The sequence below is a fragment of the Ochlerotatus camptorhynchus genome, unplaced genomic scaffold (genome assembly GCF_037179485.1).
Source record: "Ochlerotatus camptorhynchus isolate MF236.1 unplaced genomic scaffold, CSIRO-AGI_Acam_v1.1 ptg000119l, whole genome shotgun sequence".
Lineage (NCBI taxonomy): Eukaryota > Metazoa > Arthropoda > Insecta > Diptera > Culicidae > Ochlerotatus > Ochlerotatus camptorhynchus.
Genome location: NW_027040609.1, coordinates 317,989 through 341,061, shown reverse-complemented (window position 1 = coordinate 341,061; position 23,073 = coordinate 317,989). Strand labels below are relative to the sequence as shown.

Below are 23,073 nucleotides of genomic sequence, written 5' to 3'. Positions count from 1 at the left end.
ACAACTTTGCTGAAGACATCACATACCTATCTTGTAAATGTAAAAAGTAAGATTTTGCAGCGCCGCCTGTGGTGGAGTTCCGAACTAAAACCTATCACTAGTCTTTGCGCCTTATTTTATGCAAAAACTCTTTTAAAGACATCATAGTGAAAAAACCAACATTGAAGGCACAAATAAAAAAGTTCGTGATATTGAGCATTCAAACCACTGTGCATTGCTTTGGCGTGATCCTTACCGTCAGTCTAGTTACGAGAGCTGCTGCCGGCTTATAGATGTGAAGACCATGTGAACGTGAAGAAATGTTGTATGTAATAAATGTTCAGAGCCCTGCGAAACAATCATATGCTGCGATTAACTCGATGCATGACAAACTATGGGATGTACATCCCTACCGATGAAATTCAGTGGACCTTCATCATACTTGTCCAGCGTGCAAAGTGATGAGATTAATTGGAGCAAAATCTAAGAAGTGTTGTATGGTCGAGAAACTGAAACTGGCTAAATCGGCATGCTGCTGGCATAATTCCACCATGATCAAAATTCTTTACAATTCGGATAAAATCACTTGACTTGTTACAGAGTACCCAAAGCATTCGGATGGATTGAAAAGCATGCCAACAAGTAATGGTTGGTTTACGTTTTAGGTTTATTTCTTTTATATACTGTCCATAATTTTGTACATTCATTTATCATATATTGTTTTATGGTATTTCTCATAGTTCATTATATTTTCTCGGGTTTTGTTTTCCTTCGTCATAATTTTAATATGAAAATATCACTCAAATACCAATACTCTTTTACCATAACGTTTCAACGTGGTTTTAAAAATTAATACAGTATTCGTTCTTTCAGAATATACCGCCCACTTTTCGTTTAGCTGCTTTCCTTTGGAAAATGAATTTGAAATTTTATTAACTCATTCATTGATTCTAGTCATAGATACCTAAAGCTTATTCATAACAGATCACCTTAGTCTAGATTTCATTTATTCATTTTATTTATAAGTTTCTCTTGCATTATATTTTGTTTAGTCAATGTTGAATTTACAATAACCATCATGATTGATTAACCTACAGATTAAAATTTTCTCATCTAACTGCGAACCTTTGATTCCACAAGTGATTCAACACAAACTCGAATGTGTGTCCGTTAAGATTAAGTAGCACCGCTCGGAGTATTCGAGTTATCGTTTCCAGTGTCCGTCGCGGAAGGACGGGCTCCACCAGTGACAACAACCTTAGGTTCGATATCCTCCGACAGTGGTTATGCTGCCACCGTTGCGGCAGGGAAGAAGTGGTTTGCTGCAGGGATTGGGGTAATAATGGTTTTTCTAGTAGCAGGAGCAGCTGTTGAAACAAAACCACCAGCATCGCCACTAGGGCCGATGGCGCTCGTATGCTGCTACCGAAGTTACACGCTAGGCGATGATTGGTTTTCGTAATTTGATTGATCAGTATTCGATAGATTGTGTGCGTTAGTAACAGAAACGGTCTAAGGACTAAGGTTGCGTAGGCGTCTAGAAAAATAGCTACGTCGGGGCAAGCATTCCGCGTCCGATGACCAGCCTGTAGCACACTAGCGATGAGATAAAAACAGACAGAAATACCGACAGCTGATGATGCTGGGGCGTGCGATGATGCGGTTGGCCCGCGCGCTGCATTGCTGCTGGGAACTCCCCTGGAAACAGAATGGGAAACACCTGTCAAATTTTTCTCTCAGGCTGTTCTTAAACTCAATGGTGGGGATTAATGTAATCAAGAGTGTTTGATGTTCTCAAAAGTCAACTTTATTCAATGTACTTACCATTCAGCACGTGCACGGTGACACTTTTGCTTTTGGCATTGGACGGATTGCAGGTATACTGTCCAGAATCAGACGGTCTAGCATTCTGGATGAGCAGGAACGACGTGGTCGTGTCACCTTTCTCCGTAATGACTGAGACGCCACCTCGTGGTGAGTCATAACTGATAATCTGCAGAAAAGGAAGGGAAGGGAAACAATATCTGAGTAAAAGTTTCACTAACAGTTGAGAAACAAATAAACGACAGCAATGGCAAACGGAAAAACAAACCACGCTTCACAACAATTGTTTATTACCCACACTTTTGACGCTGCTGTTATCGTCAAGAAGTGTTCGGAAATTTCAATGGAATTCCAATAATACACATCACTACCATAAATTCAATGTCTATCAAACTAATCGCTTCATTTTCGATTTCAGGAAATCAGAATCCGACAGAGAAATCGAATTTGCGCTGTATACTAGCCTCAGGTGCCGTTTGGGTATGAAATGGAGCAACCGGTTTCTCCCATGTGAATTTGTAATGTAGAACCGAGCGAGAAGAGTCCTTGTCATATCCGAAAACCAGAACAGCAAAACTGCCGTATCTAATGATATTTCGATTGACTGGCGTATATCGGTAAATTCCCGCAAGGCTTCAACGTGACTGCTTTATTTTGGCTCGACATTTGACGTACCTTCACACAACGGTGATTTTGGAAAACATGGGGGAAGGGGGCTGCTGAATGAGAGTGTGATACATTTTCACCACGCTGCATGTAGAGTGTGCCATGTAGTACTCACGTTTGGAGAAATCAGTTGTTTCTAGGATAATGCTTACTCCAAAGGGGAAAAAAACTGTGTGTGAACATCTAAGATCTTCTTAAATAAAGATAGAACACGAAAAAATCCGGACACATTAAAAACGCTACCATTAGGGCATTTTTTGAGTAAAACTTTTCAAAATTTCACTGAATCAAGCTAAGAGTGCATAGAATCACAGTAGGCATTGGTTGTTAGGTTCATTTGTTTACATCATGGCTTCACCGAAGCAAGCACGTCGCGATTCGATCCTGCACGCTCGAAATGAAAATCACGGTCATTCCGCTCCTGGCAGTTTTCGATCAAATTCTTGGACAGAAATTTTATACCTCGGTTGACCGGAAGAGTGCAGCTGTGGGCTGAAAAGCGCAACTTTCGTTACTTCTGGGACCAGCAAAAAGGAAAGAGGAGTCTTAAGGAAAAGAATACTACCTTTTCTGGAGCAGCATGAGGTGAATTGCCTATTTTGGCCGGACAATGGTTCCCAAGGAGAAGGATCCGACCGGAACTAAAGCCAAATGAGGAATACTGGTCAATTGTGAAGCATACTCTGCAGAAAAATTGACCTGAAGGATTTCAAGCAGAAATGTAATTAGGATGCCAAACAAGTGGGAACGGGGCTCGTGCAAAAGATGATGAACATTGCGGCCTTTCATTAACCACGGTCGTTCATTTCGAAAAGCAAAGGCCAAGTGAAATTTTGCCTTTGGGGCCTCTCTTAGTTCAGTCGATAAAGGCGCAGCTACAAAGCAAGACTAAGCTGTAAGTGGCTGGGTTCGATTCCCGATCCGATGAAGGAATTTTTCGCGTTGGATCATTTCTCGAATTCCCTGATTGTATGATTGTACTTGTGTGTATGAATGTACATGTACCCTTCCCTTTCACTTGGCAACATAGTAAACCGTTTGAAAAATACATGTAAATTTCTATGAGATATAGCGTTAGCGTTAGCGTTGTTAAGATATACTCCGTAGATTGGATACTAGTGACACTCACGTCTCTTCTGAAATTCTCAGTTAGACTACTTTCAGGAATAATGCTGGAGAGTAAACATTGGTTCCAATCTAAACAAGAGTAACAGAAGCATGACCGTCGCTATTCCCGTCCACGCCCATCTTTACCATAACTAGGGATAGGGAAGGAAATGTTAATGTAGTACTTACGTAACGAGAGGACACCGACTTAGCGACACCCTCATAAGTACTACGGAGTTGGAGGGTTGGGTTGGGTATTCGGTTAGGATTCACCTCAAGTTGGCGATGCAACCGAAAGTATGTATTGTTTATTTGTTGTTTATTTAATCTCTCGATAGCCGACTATCGAAAGAACATATTCATTTTGCTTAGTGATCATGAATTTTAAGAGTCATGACGGAGAGCTTGGGAATAAACCCATGATTTTCTGCTCAGTAAGCAAAAACGATCCCTCCAAGGTCATCGAGCATCTCAGAACCATAACGCTTCGCGACAATACAGAACTACGGAGGTTAATGTTCAATATCAAATATACAAATGATGGTGGCGATTTATTGTGATTTTCTGCTCAGTAAGCAAAATCGATCCCTCCAGGGTCATCGAGCATCGCGTCAAAGTACGAATATATGGATGAACTACACACTCATCGACGATTTGCGTGTTGGGTAATTTTTTACCGGGAAAAAAATCTGTAAATTCAGAATATTACAGATTTTTCGGTAACAAAATTTAATTTTACCAATATTCGGTAAAGTTCAAACGAAGTTTCAGTAATCCGAATATTTAATTACCGAACACTGTAAAAAAAATACGCCGAATTCGGTAAAAAATTACCGAACACACTATAAATATCAAATCCGTTAACCGAACTTCGGTACATTCAGACTGTGAAATCGTGGGACGGCTTTTTTTTACACATAACCGCAAGCTGAGAGAAGTGAGATCAGTGTGAAGTGTGACCAGTGAAAGTTGTGTAATTTTTATTATGGTACAGGTATGGAAGCAAATACAAGACCAGGATGAACGCATCACTGATTTTTTTTGGAAGACACGAACGATTGCGCAATATGCTGGCGATTCCAATTGGACGTGGAATGAGGGAAGCGTTTGAAATGTTGATCCTATCGTTCTTCGTTTTTGATACTGTACCGGCACAAACAATTCTTCCTATTCTTCAGAGCAATGATTAGCGTTGAAACTTTGTCTACAACAGGAACAACATTTATGCACGCATTGCAGTAATCTTGCAGTCTTTTATAGTTGAGTAAATTTCGTAAAGCGTATGCCAACATCATTACAGGGCCATAATTTTAATGATGAATAAAAACATGAAATATTAATGTAAAAAAGCACTTTTAATATAAACAATCCGGGAAAATTAGAAGAAAAAAAACGTTTATATTTTTAGTTCTACGGCACAATCCGGTAAAAAGCACTTAAAAAATACTGAATCGTTCGGTAAGAATGACCGAACTGTTCGGTAAAAATTACCGAATCGTTCGGTCATTTTGACATTTAATAAAAAAAAAGTGTTTATCGTCATATCGTTTACCGAACGGATTACCGAACGATCAGCTGTTGAAAGTTCGGTAAAAAATTACCGAATTCGGTAATGATTTCTAAGTGTTTATCTATTATTGAATAACTATTATTTACGATGATTACATGAAAGAAATAAAATTTAAACTACAAACAAAACGTGACTACTAAAATCTCAAAAAGATATTCTCACAAATATATTTCACGCAACCAGAAATCTCAAAACTATTAGACGGTATAATGATACTCTGCACATGTTAGACACAAGAAGAGGCCAAAAAGCAAGCGTCTGTCACACAAAACCCGCCAAATCCACTTGCAGTCACAATCAACGATTCTACGAATCGCGAGCGCTCACGGATCATAAAACCGCTGACTGTGACACTCTGGAAGCGAAATTGACAGGCTCTATGCGTCAAACACCCGCCCTCCAATCTCCTCCCGCATCCAACAACATAAACCTTCATTACAACATCTAACGAATTCAAAACTCCGAAAATCACTCATGTATAGTAAGTGAGTGGAAGCAACCCTGCAAGCAACCATTCTTCATGATACACTTTTTCTGCTTTTCTTTCTATTAGGCCTGTGGACATGCCTCAGCTTGGAAACTTCTAACCAAACTGGGAAAATTTTCAGATCACAAAAAAAAAACTTGAAAAAAACTTTCAAAGGTAATTACAAGTTAAATAAATATTGATTATTTAACGCAAAACGAGCAAGTAATATTCAATCTCATGTATCGTATGCTAATGCTAATTGACTGTAACAAAAATAATATGCTTAAATAAAATAAAATATTAATAAAAATATGCAAAATTTACTAGAAGATCGTTACATTATTGGTGAGAAGTTTCTAATAAGCCCTTCCACACAGCAAAAAAAATAATTTTGATATCACATCAAAGTGGATGCACTACAATCATGTCGAAAATTTCATGTAATTTTTATGACCACATAAATAAACAAATGCAGTAAAAGCAGCGTAATGTCAGTTCATGCATTGTATTAATGATAATTTTGTCCTTTTTAGCAAGTAATATTACACCATATTTTCGACATGATTGTAGTGCATCCACTTTGACGTGATATCAAAATTATTTTTTTGCTGTGCAGTTCCTCTATATACAGAACAAATCTGATACTACAATCAGAATTGCTCAGTCTGTATGAAGCAGCCGATTTTATCAAGGAAGTTCTATTAACAACCAATAATTAATCGTTTGAGGCATACTGAAGCATTAAGAAGGTGATATGTGTCACTATAGGAAATCATCATTGTTGCAAATATAAAGAAATAAAACATAACCCTTTGCTTCAGTACCGTCAACCTCCATGTCCATGGGGAGGGGTAAATTTCTGTGAGATATAGCGCACATAAAATTAACGCTATATTTGGCACAAATTTACGTGATATTTCTTGTAAAGTTAAACGCAATATAGCATAAATAAGCAATTTTTTCTTTGGTTTGTTTTCCGTCGATCTTGCTTTCCGTGCGAGCACCAATGCTACCGACGCCAGAGAGGCAGCTCCCACACTTGGACCCTACCTATTGACCCATTACATCAACTCATGAACCGGGGACCAACGGCTTTACTTCCCTTCCGAAGGAAGGCGTGATCAGAGATGTTATGCCTCAGATCATCCCGGCGGCGCCGACTGGGATTGAACCCAGGCCTGCTGAGGTGAGAGGCAATCACGCTTACCACTGCACCACCTGCGCCGCTAATAAGCAATATTGTTTGTAAGCTTGTAAACGATTTCGCTGTTTATGCCAAGTATAGCTCAAAATTTAATGAAGGGAGATTTTCCACGATAGGGTAGAGAACTACTTCGGGCTAATCGCCCATTTTGGGCCTATCGAGAAGAAAACTTCAAATAAATCCATGATTTCAGAGTTAACAAGTCAATTATGCGTTTGGTACGATACTTTAGTTAATAAGCTACCGAACGAAGTCAATGAGAACGCGTGATATGAATGTTTGCACCCATTATTCCCAAAAAACAAAAGAAGCGCTCCGACCGAATTATGTTTTATCTTCATTCGATAGGCCGAAGTGAAGTCATTGGCGTTACAATGTTATAGATAAACTTGGCTTCACTCTTGGAGTGGCTGCTTTGTTGCAATATACATGGTTGAGGATATAGCTTGAACGAAATCGAGAAAAGATATACAAAAAAAAGCCGTGTATCATTTTCGGCTTAAATTCGTGAAACAGTTTGCCAACAACTTGGTCGTTTCCTTCTGCTGGCCCGAACGAGCTGTGATTCAGGGGCTGTTTGTTTAGAGAAAAAAAAACTACAAGGGACAGCCCTGTGGGGTTGTACGCAATGGTGGCGTAGGACTTCGTGGTCTTAAATAATAAATATTATTTGTAAACTGCAGCAGGAATTTGTTCTCTCTTTTTAAAGTCTTCAATATGACGCGCTTGACAAAGATGGCCCATAGCGACTCACGAAGAGCTACTAATTCCGATCAATAACAGTGCGGCTTATTCCTCCTTGAATGCTCATGTGGGCTGCAGTTCGCTGCTTGCAGGTAGCTTTTTGTTGTGCACTGGAGAACAATGTTCAACGCCACGCGCCACCACACACGGTGATTGGACTAAATCCGATCAGCGGTTGAGGGCAGCCTTGATAGCTAGCTGCTTGCGGGGATCCTTCCGTTGTGTATTGAACAACACCATTACTGACCACGTGGTGATTGACCGGATGGAATTCAACTTTGAAATCTGTGTTAGGGAAATCGTTTTTCGCAGGCAATCGGTGATAATATTAACTTTCATATCAACAGTTGCACATTCGTGTAATTTTCAATAGTTTTAACAAAGTTTACCCCCATTTAAAAATCCCAAACGTATTCCTACGTCAAAATTGGAAAGAATTCTGAGCATGAAAAAGAAGAAGTTCCAAAATGAGTTCCAAAAGAACTTTGATATGAAATCCAAGGAAATTTTAATTTGATATAAATTTCATACATTCCACAGACTGAAAGCATTCTGCAGGGACCACTGTTCTAGGCGGTGGGCACAAGAACTAAACAGAAACCTTTAACAGTTGGTGCTTTGTAAACCGAGCAACTTTTTTGAAGACCTGAGAGCTGGTGAAATATGCCAACGGCTCGAGAGATTTTGGCCTCAATGTTCCATTGTTCTTTTGTAATCTAACAGTATATGTGAGAGTTTTAATTTTAATTTTCATTTTATTTTCACAACGATGAATTTCTTGAAAGATATTATTGAGAAGGATATTATTGATGCCTCTGAGCCTTCCATATTGGACCATCCATCGTCTTACCGTTAATTCGGCACTGGTAGTATAATTTGATATAAGCACAGGAATCTCCGAATAGCGCGGTGGCTGGTGCAGTCCTCCTACTGCTATTTCTTGGCTATCCTCCAACTAATTTTGCTTATTTTCTGTTGGTGTCTAGTATATGGTTGACAATAGCCACATACAAAAAACCAGCTCAATTAGAGGGAGGACTTCCGAGAAATGGACTAAATCACCCACCCTAGCCTTCCCTTGAGTGAAGAGCAAGAGCAGAGTGTGTACATTAGGGTGGGTAAACTTGATAACCCCCTGCTCCTTATTGCCTTTTCAATGCGTATTGAGGTCACCAAAAAATGAGCAACATTTGATTGAATATGATTACAATCTCGATTTCCGGTAGAGTTTTAAATGGTGTATGGGAAAATGTATGGAAAATGGAACGATCCTATTTATTTGCTTACCAAAAATCCAAAGATTTCTCAAATTTCACCAAATCTCGGACTTAGATTGATAATACTATACAAATCAACTTTTTCGAACACTGCAAATCGATTTGATGTTTGTACAAAAAGTTTGGTCAAAGTGATATAAAATACCTACAAGTTCATCCCAACTAACATTTTACGTTTTATAAAGTACTACAAGACAACTATAAAACAACATTACAGGGTTATGGTCAAGACGGCTTTGCCTTTATTACATCCACCAAAACTTCATTAAGCCCAGAATCTGTCTAGTTGGTCCACCCTGGAGAAGCTTTTGAAGGGCATATTTTAACTAAAATTAAAGCATCAATAAACATAAAAAGGGATACAAAAATACCATCCAATATTGCCAAATTCTTTGTTTGAAAATGGATATATAGAAATACCAAAAATATCAAAACAGTTCTCATATTCTGGTCTATTTTAGGTGACCGATTACATCTAATGTGAAATGTGTTTCAAAAGATCGGAAAAAATAAGTCCGCCTTCGGAAAACGTTGATTTTAATATATATTTAATTCAGGAAACAAAATAAAGTTATTAATCTATTAATCGTTGCGACCAGTCGAGATAATTTGAAATTTTTTGTTGCTCATTGATGAATTGATGAGAATAAAGTTATTTTCATGGAAAAACATCTTGAAAACCGTAGGTAGTAAAAAAACAAATGGAATAATGACAACATGGCGATAGCATACACACTAAGACATAACTACTTTTACACGAGACGTAATCCATATTGGACGTAAATCATAGAACGTAATACCCCGTTCACATTACAGCGTATATCACGTGATATACGATGTCTTGCAATGAGCACTCATACATCTAGTTTTCACCGGAAATCCTATGTATGAGTGCTCATTGCAAGACAGCGTATATTACATGATATACGCTGTAATGTGTAAAATTAAGTGTTCTCAAACTTTTCAACTGATTCTTATGTAAAAAGGCCCGCTTACATGTGTCGGTCTCAGGGAACCGAGATTTACATGACTTTTTAGTAGTGTGTAGGCATTAATTTTCCATAAGATATTTTGAAGAAAGCTGTTTTGTTTTCATGAAATCGCTAACAAATGCAAATCGTTTTAATGCGGCTTTTATGACGATAATTTTCAAACTGAATTATATTATCATTTTGCTTGATTCTATTCCGAATAGTTTTATGACGGCATTAATGATGGCAAAGTTACCTGGAAAATTCGATAGTTTTGTTTTGTGATCATTTCAACGAAGTTCTACTCCAGCGTTGCATCAACAAGTTGCGGGACGTACTCGATAAGGACGATTTTCATCCATTGGAAGCCGTTAGTCGTCATGAAGTAAATCTACCTAACTTGGAACAGTTGGAAGTACAATCGTTCCCGAAAAGTTTCCCTTCTCACGGATGAAACGATGAAGCTTATGTGTGGCTTGCTTGGATTTTTTGGAACAGTTGAACCTTTCACTGAATGAAACCGCTGCTATGGTTCGGAAGGCAGCCAATTTCCAGCTGACTGTCGGTTTCCAGTGCTTCGTGAACGGCATTCACTTCACTTTTCTCAGTCGGCTGCTCTGTTGTTGTCGATCAGTTTTGTCGTAGCTGCTGCGCCCCCCAGGAAGTTCTGGAATTAGATTCCTTTGCCCTTCCGTAGACAGCATCTCCAGAATTATTACTCGAGTATCCGTAGACATTTAATTGTTATTTTGGGTTTAAAATACTCGATTATTTTTTTCTCTAGGCGGATCAATATTTTTTGTTTAATTTGTAAAGAGTGGGGAGTTTTGTGATATATTGCCATTACAAAAGCAAAAATATTCCTTTTTGATCCCGTTTGAAACCAAACGGCTTTATAATTGTTTCATAATGATAAAACACCTTTTTGGAGCATTTTGTCGTGACATAAATAATTATATATAACACGATTGATTAACTTAACAGTTTTATCAAGGGATTAGCACTCTATCCCTTAATTAAATTCATTTTTAAAACCAGATACTTGATTTTATCATCAGACTTCAAAAGGTTTTTAAAAAACCATAAAGCTGAACTACTTATCAAGAATGTTTTGCAATATTAAATGCGGTATTTAATCTTAAAAGATTATTTATTGCCGTTTTAAAATCACAATAAATCAGTGTGAAAGGCAAAAGGCTGTTAAATTGTTACTTGGGATGTATACGGCTCTAGATATGCGTGGATCAATAGGTCTAAATTATAATAATATTTTTTCTCAAAAGTCTAATCCATTTTCCGTATTTGACATTTGTTCTACACCCAACCGGTGGATGTAAGATTCGCTTACAATTATGTGGGATTCATCATCAGAGGATGTAAGTGGAGACCGCATGAACCGAGGATGCGATATACCTAGCTGCGGTCCGATGTAAGAAAATTGGAGACCGAAAAATGTGGAGTTGTATTAGTGAGTGAAATTAATTATGTCGAAAAAAATAGAAAAAAGGTTGCCGACTGGACTCGAATCACGGACGTTGCGACTATCAGACCTGTGCTTTTTCCACTGCTCTCTCCATGCTACTGAATATGGTCAGCCTAAAAGCAAACATGAAGCGCTCATTTTCTCGCATGCTCGACTTCGTATGCTTTTTCTGCTGGAGAGATTCGAGTTAAGTGTGTGCGTCGTTCTACAATGTTCTACAATGTGCGTCGTTCTACAAGCTTACTGGTACCTATAGTCGAAAGCGTAGATGGAACCCGAAATAAAAATGCTCGACTTCGTATGCTTTTTCTGCTGGAGAGATTTGAGACAAGTGTGTGCGTCGTTCTACAATGTTCTACAATGTACGTCGTCCTACAAGCTTACTGGTATAGTCGAAACCGTAGATGGAACACGAAATAAAAAAAGACAAAAAACCATTACATCGCCTGCATGGTCAATTTCTAACATTCGTTGCGATGTTCATGAACAGAGGATGATAGGAAACGGAACTAACATTCATTGTAATAGATTTTTGGTTTGCGTGTACAAAGTCTTCCCAATCTTGATTTTGTAAAATTTGAGCAATATTTGATTTTTTGTTTTTTTTTTTCATGATATGTTTTTCCGTACTGAATACAAATGTTACTGACGCCAGGGATAGCAGCTTCCACACCTGGACCCTACATATCAAACTGGGACCAACGGCTTTACTTCCCTTCCAAAGGAAGGCGTGATTACAGATTTTATGCCTCAGAAAATCCCAACTGCACCGACTGGGATTGAACGCAGTCAAGCAAATGAATAGGTTCATTCCGTTTACCATACAACATTTAATCTCCCGCAGATCCAGAACATAACTAAATGCATTCAAATTTGACACCGTTGTTGGGGACCTCAATACACATCGGAAGAGCAGTGGGGAACATTGGGCTGTGATCCACGATAAAACTTGACCCACCCTAGCAAACATGTTGACTAGAAGCAGGGCTCGCAAATGTAATTTTAAATGAAAGATCTAACGCAATATTTACAGAGATACTTCTGTCACTATCATCAGATGAGAAAACGATGATAGAGATTTCCTTCAAAATCGCATAGAATTTTTTGTCATGACAAACGTGACAGTGGGGCGATCATCGTAATTACTAGCTTATTTATTGCTTTTAATGTTCATAGTTTCGAGGAAATCTTAATAATATATTCACTCTACCGACTACATACAGTTTCTTGCTTAAATTCATCTCAATCAGTTAGAAATGTTAATGTCAAAACCTCATAAGAATTATTCTCATGAGTATTTAATCATTGGAAAATGACAAGATAGTCAATGATAGATAGTTTCGTCTCGTGATAGTGAAAGGGCCTGTTTTCTCATTGTCACATGACGGCCGTGATATTTACCAGCTCTGACTACAAGAAACCCTTTGGCGACAAACAATAGAGCATTCATGCGAGAAAGGAGAGTTATTAGATTGAACAAAAAAAAGGAATCAAAACCCCCCACCATTCCGCTTCGGTATCGATCAATTCAGACATTGGCATATCACTCGATCCAATTTTCACTCCCATTTGGGATGATGCTCGTATTCCCACGCCCTGCATATACACATACCCCATCACAAAACCATGACATGAGCAACACAGAACCGGAAACCGAACGGATGAAAAATCATATCGAAAGAGGAGCTAAAAAAACATGAAAAAAAGAACAACCCCCACATCAACCAAATGCGTTTTACCTGTAAAACAGCAGCACCGGAAAAAAGAGCGATGTGTCCGTGGAGCTCGCAAATATTTACTCATCAATAATTCATGAAACAAAATTACGCTACGGATCCGATCGTTCGTTTTCGCCCAGTGCAGTGGAAGTGTTGTGCCAGCAGTTGGTAAGCAGTCAGGAGTGCCGCAGTGGTAAAGCCCGCACGTGAGTGAAACCGGTTTGGTTGGAAAAGCCTATATAGCGTTATCAGTATTGTCTCATTGTCAATGGTATCGACTGTTAGGTAGTTTCTAATGCAAACAAGAGGTAAGTAATATCAATCAGTTGTCGATAACGAAAAGTTATCACATTTAAGTGCATGCAAATGGGTTTCCTTCTTCATGAACAATCGGTCGGTGTATACTGCTGTTATGTTCCTGTAACTGAAACTGTCTCTTACTATACATTTAAGGGATAACGACTTAGGGTGGTTTGAGTAGCAAATCAGTAAAACAAATCATCACAAATAAAACTAAAATTTGTATCAGCCTTATTATTAAAAAAATAAACAATCATGAAGATCCGTCTGAACTCAAGAAATCTAACTTTTTAAAGCAAAGTTAGGATTATTATATGTATTTGTATCTTCATCTTTTTGGTTACTGCATCCCAAATAGTACTAAATGCTTGTCAGTAGTAAAGGCAAAACCCTGACCTCGACACTTTTAAAGCACTACTACGATCAATTCACTTCACAAGCTTTTAGTTCTTGATTACTGGCACTCATGGAGAAGAACCAGCACTCACCGGAAGTTGTTCTGATTAAATTCATACACTTTTCACAGAGGACCTCGTGCCGTAAATCCTCAAGGCTTTAGCGTGGTTGATGGATGAGTTGAAATGAAAAATCGTATCCGTACCAACAAGCAGTTGTGCTCCATCGAAAAGAGAACGTTTATGCTCCAGTAGTGGCTCGAATGACCCACCACTCTCGGAAATGCAATTCCAGCCGGTACCCCCACAACGCAATACATGATGAATTCTACTTTTCTTACCCCACGCTTCCGGTAGCATTTATAATTGTAAGGCCTTCTTTGCAAGTGCAGGACGTACAGCCGTATGCTGCTATATTTCTTTTACTTTACTCACTCAGTGCAACGTAACGAGAGAAGGATGAAGGAAGTGGGAGGGGGAGGGTGGGACAGGTCGAGTTGTGCCTTTGAGCCGCACGTTTTCCGTTTCCCACGAGAATCGACTTCGGCTCCCACGGCGAGGACGGTCCTGACTGAGGCAACGAACGTTCTGTACATACTTCAAACCAAGAAATGCATCCACCCCGGTTTGACTGCTCTGCGAACACTTAATATTTCAATTCCAAAGTGAATAAGAAATGAATAATGATATTTGCTTGCAGTGTATTGCTTGTTTTCTCTTTACTTTCTATGGATCGTTTCTGTTTTGCTTTCATTGCTTCTCGCCTGTGGAGTGCACCTACATGTAGGACCACTGCAGGAAATGGGTTTTCATCGCTGAATGGTGGAACTGGGCTACGACGAAGCAGAGACGGCATCGAGATTGGAACGTTTTCCTGCTTTAGTCCGTAGACCTGAACGGTATGGGTTACCAGGGTTTTAGTTTGTGTAGTGCTATGTAGACACGTTTTACAGTAACTTCTCATCAAACATTTTTAGCTGCAGAATAGCTTATGAAGGCAAAAATTAACTGTATAAGCCAATGTTTGCATGTTGTTGTGAATTCTGTTATATTTACAGAATCCATCTCCATCTCTATTGAACTTGCATATTACTAGAATATATTGTGTAACTATTATGAGGTACTCAAACTGGGTTGCCATTGGTCAAACAATGTATGGAGATATTCTTGTATATGTTTCCTCTCCCTACAAAAGGCCATGCGTCTCCTTTGTCGCTCTTTTTTGCTGACCGACCGCTAACTTTGTAATTGTTACAGTAATTAATAAAGCGTTACTTAATGTCTAGTTGAGTCCATCGTGTTTTTCTTCCTTTAGCGACGAGGTAAACGGAAAACGCGTCGAGTAATCCGATTATCATAAAATCTATCGGTCGAGAGTGCACGTGAGTGGAGGTATGCTTAACCTCACTTTTAAACAAAGTCGGTTCGAAACACGTAGTTGTGGTCAGTGAGATTTAGTGTCAGGGATCCAACGCAAATGTATAGTGTCAGTGTAGAAGATAAAGAAAAGATGCCAGATGAAGAGCCAAAACCGGGTCCGTCAGTGATCACGATGCCGATGTCAATGTTTGGGCATTTGGAACCGTTTGTCGTAGGAGAAAAGTTCGACGAATACATATGTCAGTGGCCTCGAACAATTCTTCCTGGACGGTCCAAGTCTTTACTCTATCGCGTTACGAATCTGTTCACCCGATGATACGTGAGCGCAATGATACGAAGAGTTGATTGAGATGCTGAAAACGCATTAAGCCCCTACAGTCAATGTGGTGGCTGAACGCTATAAATTTCGGAAATGTGAGCAGTCGTCAGGTCAATCCATTTCGGAATTCATCATGGAACTCAAGGTTCAGTCACAGTTCTGTGAGTATGCAACGTTCCTACAAGAAACTTTACGGGATAAGTTTGTCGCCGGAGTTCACAGTTCGAATCTTTGGACAAAGCTGCAGACAGAAGCAAGTCTCACGTTCGATAAAGCATGCAGTATCGCGCGCAGTTGGGAAGCGGCAGAACATGAGCCACAAGCCATGAAAGGTCCAGGCAAGATCGCCACCTTCAACCGGAAATCGGCGAAGAAGCAGTTCATGTATGAAATCCCGAAGCTTAAGCAATCAATCAAATCCAAGAATAAGCCGGTATCCTGCAAAGCAGTGGACGTGTATCGCTTGTGAAAAAGTGGGCCACGTGTCAACAATGTGCCGTTCGTCTACAGCCAGAATAGATTAGATTTCTTTATTGGAGAGACTTTCAGCCGTATGCTGGTTCAACTCTGGAAAATAATGTCAAATTCAATTTTATTTTCACTTGCTTCCTAGCTGCTTATGTTTGCTCCTCGGCTTGATTGGTGAGTTTGGAACCGACAATTCGTCTACTATTTCTTCCATGGAATGTTCACTTCCTGCTAATTTATCATTCTGGTAGGTAACCCCAGTTCGTAGCTTTGTTGTGTTTTTGTTTTGTTGATAGTCGTCGTTTGTTAGTGACCGTTATAAATTCATCCGATTCACTATCCATAGATTTTTGTACGCTATTGTTTTTATCGAAGTGTTGGTGCTGGGTGTTATTGCTGGTTTCGCCAATTCTAGAATGGTTTTGATTAGAACCGAGTAATGTTGGTTCGATATTTTCATTGTTGCTGCGTCTTTAGGGTCGTTGACAGTAGTAATGCGTGATGTTGTGATATTACACTTTTGTCGGGGATGAGCCTTTTTTCCACAGAACCTACACATTTTTGCTTGATTGCGATATATTATCAATGTTGTCTCACCGTCGATCGTTAGATAGGAAGGGATGAGTTGCTCGTACTACACGTACTCCATTGTACTTTCTATAATCACCATGTTAGGTGCTTTCGGAGGAAGACCGCGGATTCGCACGTTAACGGCTTCGTTTAGTCTCGTACTGTATAGTGTTCTGAAAATGGTGTGATGCAAGACAGCGCTTCGATGTTGCTGCATCTATCATCTCGACGTAGACACAGTTTCGAGCCTTATGAAACTGGATGTTTAAGGCGTCCAATATCTCCAATTTCAACTCACCGTACATGAATTACTCTACGACAGACGCATCTGGTCACTTGGACAGAACACTTAAGTCAACTACCAAGGTGTTCTCACGTTTAGCACCCATCTGATATAAAACTCATTAGATGGTAACCAAAAGATTGTACTCGAAAAAAAAAAATGCAATTCTTTCTTTTATGTATAACTTTTTATTTTATTGGTAAAAAATGATGAAATTTTGAGTAAAACTATTTTTGAGTGTAATGTGTTCATGTGCAAAATCTCGTCACAACCTGTCAAGCGGTTATCGAGATGGCTTCCAGGCAAGAAGTGCTTCGACAAAAAATTATGGGAGCGGTCGTGGAAAATCCACGCCAGTCCCACAGGTGGATCCCGAAAAATTTTGGAATCAACAATTCGACCGTGTCCCGTGTGGTAAAATCGTTCAAGGAGACCCAGAAAATCCAGCTGCGAGCTGGCAGCGGGAGAAAAGCAAATACGACCGACCCCGTGAACGCAATGACGGTGAGGGATTATTTCAAGCGCAATCCGAACCTTTAGATTTGGGACGTGGCCAAGAAGGTCAATTCTCTGGTTAGTCCATCAGACAATGAAAAGGGCCGGACTTCATGTCTTCAAGGTAATGAAGGTGCCTAACCGAACTGATAAACAGAATACGGTGGCCAAATCCCGCGCCAGGCAGCTGTACCACGAGTGGTTGGTGCACCCAAAATGCATCGTAATGGACGACGAGACATACATTAAACCGGATGCCAAGTAGATCCCTGGCCTGAAGTTTTTCGTCGTCAAGTACCGCCTGGATGTTCCAGAGAAGTTCCGGAAGAAGAAGGTCAACAAATTTGCCAAAAAGTACTTAGTGTGGCAGGAGATCTATGCGGCAAATTCAGCAAGCCGTGCAACCACCGGCACCATCAACGGCCAAAAATCAAGCTGAACATTGCATTAGGTCCTAAGTAACATTGACAGATTCTCTTTGACGACTTTCTCTTTGTATCCCCACGGCCATGTAAAGACATTCCCAGGTATTTTCAGAAAACAGATCGATAAAAGAAGCTTATATCTAGCATCTAATACGACAAACGCAACAAGAAACGGTTATGAGCTCAAGTTATTAACGTTATCAAGTTATCGACGAAGAGAATCGATTAATGTTACTTAGGACCTAATGCAATGTTCAGCTTGAAATATAAAGAAGAATTTCTCCAGAATCGCCTGCTGTCCATCCTCCAGTTCCACGAAGGTGACACTCTGTTTTGGCCGGATCTGGCATCGTGCCATTACGAGAAACCGGTGATGAAGTGATACGAAACAAACGACGTTGTTTTGGTGCGGAAGGAAGCAAATCCAAAATCAGCAGAACTTCGCCCAGTAGAAAAATTTAGGGCGATTATGAAGGGCAAGCTCCGGAAAACAGGGAAGGTCTACAAAAGGACAAGGATTTGAAGAAAGAGTGGATGAAAATGTGTAAGAAAGATGGCGCAAGTGTTGCACAGGATTTGGTGGGTAGCGTTAAGTCTAAAGTGCGGGCATTTAGCCTAGGTTGGTTGAATAAACCAACTGTTCAAAAACATAGCTAATATGTGTTTATTTATTCCCTGAGTCTTATTCAAAAATATCCGACCTAAAATGAATTTTTGGTGATCATTTTAGTCCGTTGCTTTTTTTTTCGAGAACAGTCTTTAATAACGAGACACTGTTGGTTACTAGCCGTGTGTTGGAAACGTACGATCCGTCTAAACCGTTGATTCTCACTACTGACGTGAATCCCTATGGTGTCAGTGCACTATAAACATTAACATTCTCATCCGCACACTATTAAACTCAAACACTGAAACCGACACGTATTTAATATTCATGTCTGATTGCAATTTAGGAACCAAATGCAATAGACCATGTATTCGCATTTTTATGAGGTCCTGAATTTGGGCAAGTTTTACTAAGTATGATATCCAAAATATGTCCAAGGGACTGACATAATAGGTTACCTCAACTGTATTTAAGTCACTATCAAGAAAAATGCACGAGAAGTTCACTAAACAGCTTTACGTTGTCAACGTCCAGGCTGGATTAATAGAACATCTCCGAGTTATATTAATTCAAAAGTTGACGATCAAACCCTTCTAGTAGAATAAAAGCATTGGGAAGAGATAAATATAATACGAAATATGTACATTATTTGGAGAAAAAAATTATAAACTTCATTTTGAATTTGGAGACAATAGAGTCTAAATATGGGGTTTTAACGCCAGTTTATTTGGCTTTTCCCCATCACATTCGTTAAGACGCTAAAAATTCAGAAGAATAAATAAATAAATAAATAAATAGTTATGAGGATACAACAATGTTCACATATTGAAAAAGAACCCTCAGAAAACTCTCAGCCCAGGAAACTCACAGTTGTAAATCCAGCCCTGCCTATAACTCTTCAAATCCATAATAATTTTCACACATAGCAGATCATCTATGTTCCAATTTCAGATGACAGAAATGTCCTATTCGTACTGGATGCGCAAACGACTGTTTCCTTTTCACTTTTATTATAATTTCCGATTCTCCTGGGATCGATGGGAAATGCTGCCTTCCGCCCATCTACAGTCTAGGAAAAGCTTCTGTCACTCCGATCCAATAGAAATCAACACGTTCAGTCAAGACATTAACAAGAAGAGAGTATGTTTTATTTCATTTTTCATTCGAGCACCCATCGTTGGGAGTTCTTACACATGCATCGGCTATGACAAGTAATAGAATCATGTTTTACCACCTTCGTTCTAGTAGTTGCTACTGCTGCTTCCAGAAGGTAGCCTACTATCCGTATACATAGCAATCTACGGAGACTAAGTTAGATGGAGGCAGGGGAAAAGGGACACAGAACCGTATCTCCATCTTGTACTCTGACTAGCTGTCATCTGTATGAACATTCAATACAGTGCTCCTAATTCTTCTCCGCTCCTACCGTGCCACATATAGGGGTCGGTTGTGCAAAACGCACCGTTTAAGCAAAATCGTGAATAGCTTGTGTATGGAAGCTAAAATTAAGGAAAGTTATTGAGCTTCATAACAATGTTTTCTACGAAGATCGAGTAATTTTGAACTCCAAAACGATGATTATTCATGATATCTTAAACATTGTCAATTCGGTAGCAAAATGATACCGGGGTAAAACGCCTGAATTATGGTGCAATATGTACCACAACATTGGAGTAAAAAGCATCGCTTGAAAGAGATAAGCCATAACCTGCATGTATATAACACAAAGGCGTGAGGCATTTCATATGATTATTCTTTTATTTTAAATAAACAATTAGGTCTCATTACAATGTTAAACTGTAGTTCATAAAGAAAAAAAAATAAAAAAAAAAATACGTTACAAGTGAATTCGATCCACACTACACAGAGCACTACTTCGACCTAATCGCGCATTTTGGGCCTATCGAGCAGAAAACATCATATGAATCCATTATTTCAGAGTTAACAAGTCAATTATGCGTTTAGTACGCTACGAGCTTGGGTCAAGAAGCAGTGTTAGATTTTTAACAATATCTCAACCATTTGTTTTTCTTTAGCTAACTTTACGGTAAATTTAGAAATAATCAGCAGTGAAAACATTCCAGTTTGTCAAAAAAAAAAAATCCACTCGAAAAATAGAGACAAAGGGCGGGTTGTGCTTAGTAGGCCCAAAATTATATCTAAGTCCTAATGTTAGAAGCATAATTTGTGGCTGGTGTGTCATAACTTTATCTTTTTTGCGCACACAAAAATAATTTTCAGAAGAATCAATGAGCTATTGCATGATTTCTTGATCAGAAATTATTTGTGAATCCTCCAGATAAAAATAAGCACAATCCGTTACCCGGGAAAAAAAAAAAATATCTGAGGATTAAGCATCGTTGTTTTCCTGCAAATGGGCATTTCACCCCAGGGGTCCATTATGGACTGTTCTCTCCTAGTGGTGAGCTTATATTCCATCGTCAATCGACTTCCTAGAGCTCTACTACTGCATGCCATGAATATGGTAATGGATTTTATAGTGGAATAGAGTTCCGCTGAATATAGATGAAGTGAATGGGTAGTGCCCATGGTCGTTGGAGATGAACCAACCACCCATCCGAACGGGTGGATGTGTGCGGTTATAAAACATAAATTTCACTTACTGCTCTGTACGAGAAGCCTGCCAGCCAGCGGCTAAAAAAACAGCCACCAGCTAAAAACTACCGTAACTGCCGAGAAATCGTCATCCGTAGGATCCCACTGATCCTTGAACGGCAACGAGGCTCCTATGTATGCATCGCATGGCAGCCGTAGTGGCTATCGACGAAGGCAAAAGAGGGGTTAATTTCTTTGCGGGTTTTCCATCAGATTTATGAACACTGCACAGACACCATGCAACTATCAGCTACCTGTGTACTGCGAGAATGTAAGAGTTTCAGTGTATGAGCAATGAGCTCGGATGAACTGAAGAAAAGAGCACACAGAGCGAAAAGCTAGCTCCGAAGGGTTAAGCAAAGAAGCTCTCGAGTGAAGTGTAAAATGGATCCTTGGCATGTTTTTGTTTACTGAATGTGAATAGGTAGTGGAAATGGTTAATTAAAGGTAAACATTTTTTTTCCCTGATTTGTTTTCCGTGCTGAGCACCAATGCTACCGACGCCCACACCTATCGACCCATCAACTCATGAACCGGGGACCAACGGCTCCCCTTCCCGCGAAGGAAGGCGTGATCATGGGTAAACATTGTATGTTGTGAGATTCTTGCATTGGCTTTATTACTGAGATCATGAACGCCTTAGAGCGATAGTAACCGATACATCTTAAGTTGACAAGATGAGTACCAAATGCTTCTTAAATAGAAAAATATGCTTCTTAACAACGTTAAAGCCTGGGACAAACTGTTTCATTTTCAAACAGAAATGCCATGACTGATTAAATTGTTTTAACATGATTCCGGAGAGTGGTTTTTACATCTGTTGGGTAGTACTCATCCCCAGCCCCCTCCCTCATTGTTTTATGTTCAAGAATGTGTTGACGCGGGGGTGTTTTTTCTAACTTTATCATTTCTAAAACATATTTAGGGTATTCACTATTCGCATCGTAAACATATAAACTATCGTAAAAATACCATGGTCCATTGGAGTGTAATAGAAGTTTACGCATTTACGAGGTAATAAACGTTTACGATGCGGTTTGTCAATACCCCTATTGTTTTTTTTTTCGTGGAACTCTTGTAAATAATAAAGAAGAAAAATCATAAGATCCCAAGCCTACCTTGGAATTGCCATATGACCACCACAGAACCGGTTCCGGAAATTCCAGATTATGATTCCGTATTGTCATATTTGACATGTCGCATAATATGGCCAATGACAGTCAAAGCTACAACCACAAAGCCATATGACCATCATAGAACCAGTTCTGCATATTCCGGATAAGAGTTCCACGTGGTCAAATTTGATATCTCTCATAACCATATCAAGCAACATATCAAATCCCATCTACTCGTCGAAATATGATAAATGTAATGCAAAGTGACATCCATAGAGCAATATGGCCACCGTAGAACCGGTTCTCGATGTTCTGGATTATGGTTCCACATGGTCAAATTTGATATCTGTCATTACCATATCAAGTGACATATCATATCACATCTAGTCCACGAAATATGACCAATATCGCTCAAAACGACAACCATAGAACCAGTTCTGGATATTCCGGATTATGGTTCCGTATGGTCAAATTTTATATCTCTCATAACCATATCAATCGGTATGTCAAATCACATCTACTCGTCGACATATGATAAATTGAATGCAAAACGACATCCATAGTCATATGTCCACCGTTGAATCGGTTCTGGATGTTCCGGATTATGGTTCAACATATAATGTCTTATAATCATATCAAGCGACATATAAAATCACATCTACTCGACAAAATATGTCCTTGGCACTAACAACACTAACAGCACTAACAAAACAATACAAATTCCATATGGTCACTGTAGAACCGACATTTTTTTCCCTTGATTTGTTTCCGTCGATCTTGTTTTCCGTGCTGATTACCGATACTATCAACCGTCAGGGTAGTAGCTCTCACACTTGGACCATACCTGTCCAACCCATCATCAACTTATGAACTGGCTTTACTTCCCTGGAAGGCGTAATCAGAGATGATCCTGGTGGCACTGACTGGGATAGAACCCAGGCCTTTTGGGATGAGAGGTAATCACGCTTACCACTGCACCACCGGTGTCGCTGAGCGAGTGGAGTTGATTTTCCCTAAATTTAGGGTGACGTACTTCTTGCATGCTCCCATATGGATTTACATTCTTCACATTCATAATTATTTTTATT

At 39.4% G+C, this 23,073-nt stretch overlaps 1 protein-coding gene across 2 annotated transcripts in view; it reads right to left on the bottom strand.

Annotated features, from left to right (window-relative positions):
- Window positions 1-654: 654 nt before the first annotated feature.
- LOC135699848 (zwei Ig domain protein zig-8-like) overlaps window positions 655-23,073 on the bottom strand; it is a 326,931-nt gene continuing 304,512 nt past the window's right edge. Inside the window, exons 5-6 of one of the 2 annotated variants that reach the window (XM_065220202.1) lie at window positions 1,804-1,972; window positions 655-1,699 (exon numbers count right to left, since the gene is read on the bottom strand). In XM_065220202.1, coding sequence (XP_065076274.1) covers window positions 1,089-1,699; window positions 1,804-1,972 — 780 coding nt within the window. In that variant the 3' untranslated portion in view covers window positions 655-1,088. The remainder of the gene's footprint in view (window positions 1,700-1,803; window positions 1,973-23,073) is intronic. The other variant, XM_065220203.1, reaches the window with a different exon arrangement.